The sequence below is a fragment of the Monoraphidium neglectum genome (genome assembly GCF_000611645.1).
Source record: "Monoraphidium neglectum strain SAG 48.87 unplaced genomic scaffold scaffold04105, whole genome shotgun sequence".
NCBI lineage: Eukaryota > Viridiplantae > Chlorophyta > Chlorophyceae > Sphaeropleales > Selenastraceae > Monoraphidium > Monoraphidium neglectum.
In genome coordinates this window covers 2,828-5,053 of record NW_014009524.1, presented here as the reverse complement: position 1 = coordinate 5,053, position 2,226 = coordinate 2,828, and the positions used below count along the sequence as shown (strand labels likewise).

Sequence of the window (2,226 nt, the reverse complement as noted above, 5' to 3'; positions counted from 1 at the left end):
GGCCGCCTGCTTGGTGGGCGCGCCCGCCGCGGCCCGAGGCAACCGGCTGAGCAGCGCATGGGGCAGGACGCCGCCGCGGCAAGTGCTGACACGCTCGCTGGTCTGGTCAATCCCCCCCTGGCCCACCTCGCGTCGCCCCCCGCCTCCCCGCAACCGACGCGCCCCGCGGCGGCGCGCGCCCGCACGCAGGTGCCCGGTCGAGTTTGGGAAGCGCGCTGCGGCGGTGGAGCCTGTCGTTGACAGCAGCCGCTACTTTGTGCTGCGGGTGGTGGACCCTGAGTCGGGGCGCCACGCGTTCCTGGGGCTGGGGTTTGACGACCGCGGGGACGCGTTCGACTTCACAGCGGCGCTCAGGTGTGTGTGTGTGTGTGTGTGTGTTTGTATGTGTTTTATTGATTGAGGCAGAGGGTGTGTGATTGCGTGTGTGTGTGTGTGTGTGTGTGTGTGGGCATGTGTGTGTGCGGGTCCGTTTGTTTGTGGGTGTGTGTGTGTGTGTGTGTGTGAGGGAGAGGGAGAGAGAGAGAGAGAGAGAGTGTGTGTACACGTGTGTTCGTGTGCACGTTGATGTGCATGCGTTCGCTTATGGTGCGATGCCTGCCTATTCCGCAATCCAGGGGACAGAGAGACACAGGAACGTGTGGCATCATGCGGCGCAGGGCGTTGCTTGCCTTTTTCACAGGTTATGCAACAACCAAAACCTCAACCCCTCCTGCAAACACGACCCCCAACTATCCCCGAGCAAAACCACTCCTGCGCCTCTCGCACCGTTGCCGCGGCCCGTGCAGCGACCACGAGCGGCGCCTGCAGCGGGAGCGCGACACGGCCGCCGCCGCGGGCGCGGGGCGCGCGGGCGCGGCGTCGCCCGTCGGCGGCGCGGCGGCGGCGCTGTATCAGGACCGAGGGGACCTCAGCCTGAGGCAGGGGCAGACCATTAGGTGAGGGCGTCATTTTTTCAAGGGGGGGTGCTCCTGGCCAAAACGTGATTTCAGATGGACGTTGCATGGTGCTGCAGAGTGCTTGAGGCACCTTCAAGGTTTGTGGTAGAAAGGGGCTCTGGCTGCAAGCGTTTGAGGGGGAGGCTGCGGCGGATGGCTCCGCGCTTACTGCATGAGGGGGTGCATGGACGTGCCAAAGCGGGGTGCGAGCCGCCGCAAATCTGCTCTCAGGCGTTGGCGACCTGCTTGTCAAAACCCACCAGGATCGAGCTGAAGAAGAGCGGAAGCCGGCCCTCATCTGGAGGCAGCGGCGGCGGCGCCAGCGGCGGCGGCGGCGGCGGCGGCTTCCTGCAGCGCGCGCCGTCGGTCCCGCTTGCGCCCCTCGCGCCGCCGCCGGTCGGCGCGCTCGGGCCGGTGGGTGGCCGCCGCCGACCGCGAACCGCGGCCTGCTTTCCAGGGGTGGGGGTGCGCGAGGGCAGCGCCGCTGTGCCTGGCCCGCTGTGCCAAACCAGGTCATGCACTCCGACCCCCCACATAAACCACTCGGCCCAAACACCCACACCCGTGTTTGACAACCCCCTCCCCCCTTACACACGCCTGCACCTTACGACTCCAGCCGCCAGTCCTGGCGCCGCCCCCACCGCCCGCGTCATCTTCTGCTCCGGGAGACTCCGCATTGCAGGGGCCGGCCGCGCGCGCTGCCGCACCCCCCAAGGCCCGCAGCGGCAACCCCTTTGATTCGGAAGACGGGGAGGACGCGGGGCCGCTGGGCGGCGACGGGGCCGGCAGTGGCGGCGGCACGCTGAGGGTCAGCCGGGCGGGCGGCGGGGGCGCGGACGACGGCCAGGGTGCCGGCTCGCAGGAGGCGCCAGGGGGGCAGCGGCAAGAGGGAGAGGGCTGGGCAGCTTTCTGAGGCGGCGGGTTTTGGGTCCAGGGCAGAAGCAATTCGCCCTCTTTGCTTTCCTTTTCACTTCCGTTTGCTGCAGCAACAAACGTAAAGAAACTGGATATCATTTACTTTTGCAATAGGCATGTGTGTGCACGCGCGCATGTGTGTGTGTGTGTGTGTGTGTAAGGGTGTTCGTGTGGTGAGAAGCGACTTTGTAGGTCAGACACGTTGGTGGTAACCAACACACCCCGTGGCGTCTGAAAATTGTCAAATGTGACTTTGCACCCCGATACACGCTCGTGCTCGCCCTGATGCACGCAAGCACGGAGGCGGTGGGGGCGGGGTACGCATGCAGGCGGTTCAGACCCCCACCGGCCTCTGCAGAAATGCCAGGGAATGCGA

At 66.4% G+C, this 2,226-nt stretch overlaps 1 protein-coding gene across 1 annotated transcript; it reads left to right on the top strand.

Moving 5' to 3' along the window:
* Nucleotides 1-57: 57 nt before the first annotated feature.
* On the top strand, nucleotides 58-1,848 carry MNEG_13874 (Uncharacterized protein; the record flags this gene model as incomplete). The annotated part of the gene is made up of 5 exons (XM_014037654.1): nucleotides 58-131; nucleotides 190-354; nucleotides 786-935; nucleotides 1,199-1,349; nucleotides 1,552-1,848. The coding sequence occupies 5 exons, from the start codon at nucleotides 58-60 to the stop codon at nucleotides 1,846-1,848; spliced, it is 837 nt and encodes a 278-aa protein (XP_013893108.1).
* Between the last annotated feature and the right edge of the window lie 378 nt (nucleotides 1,849-2,226).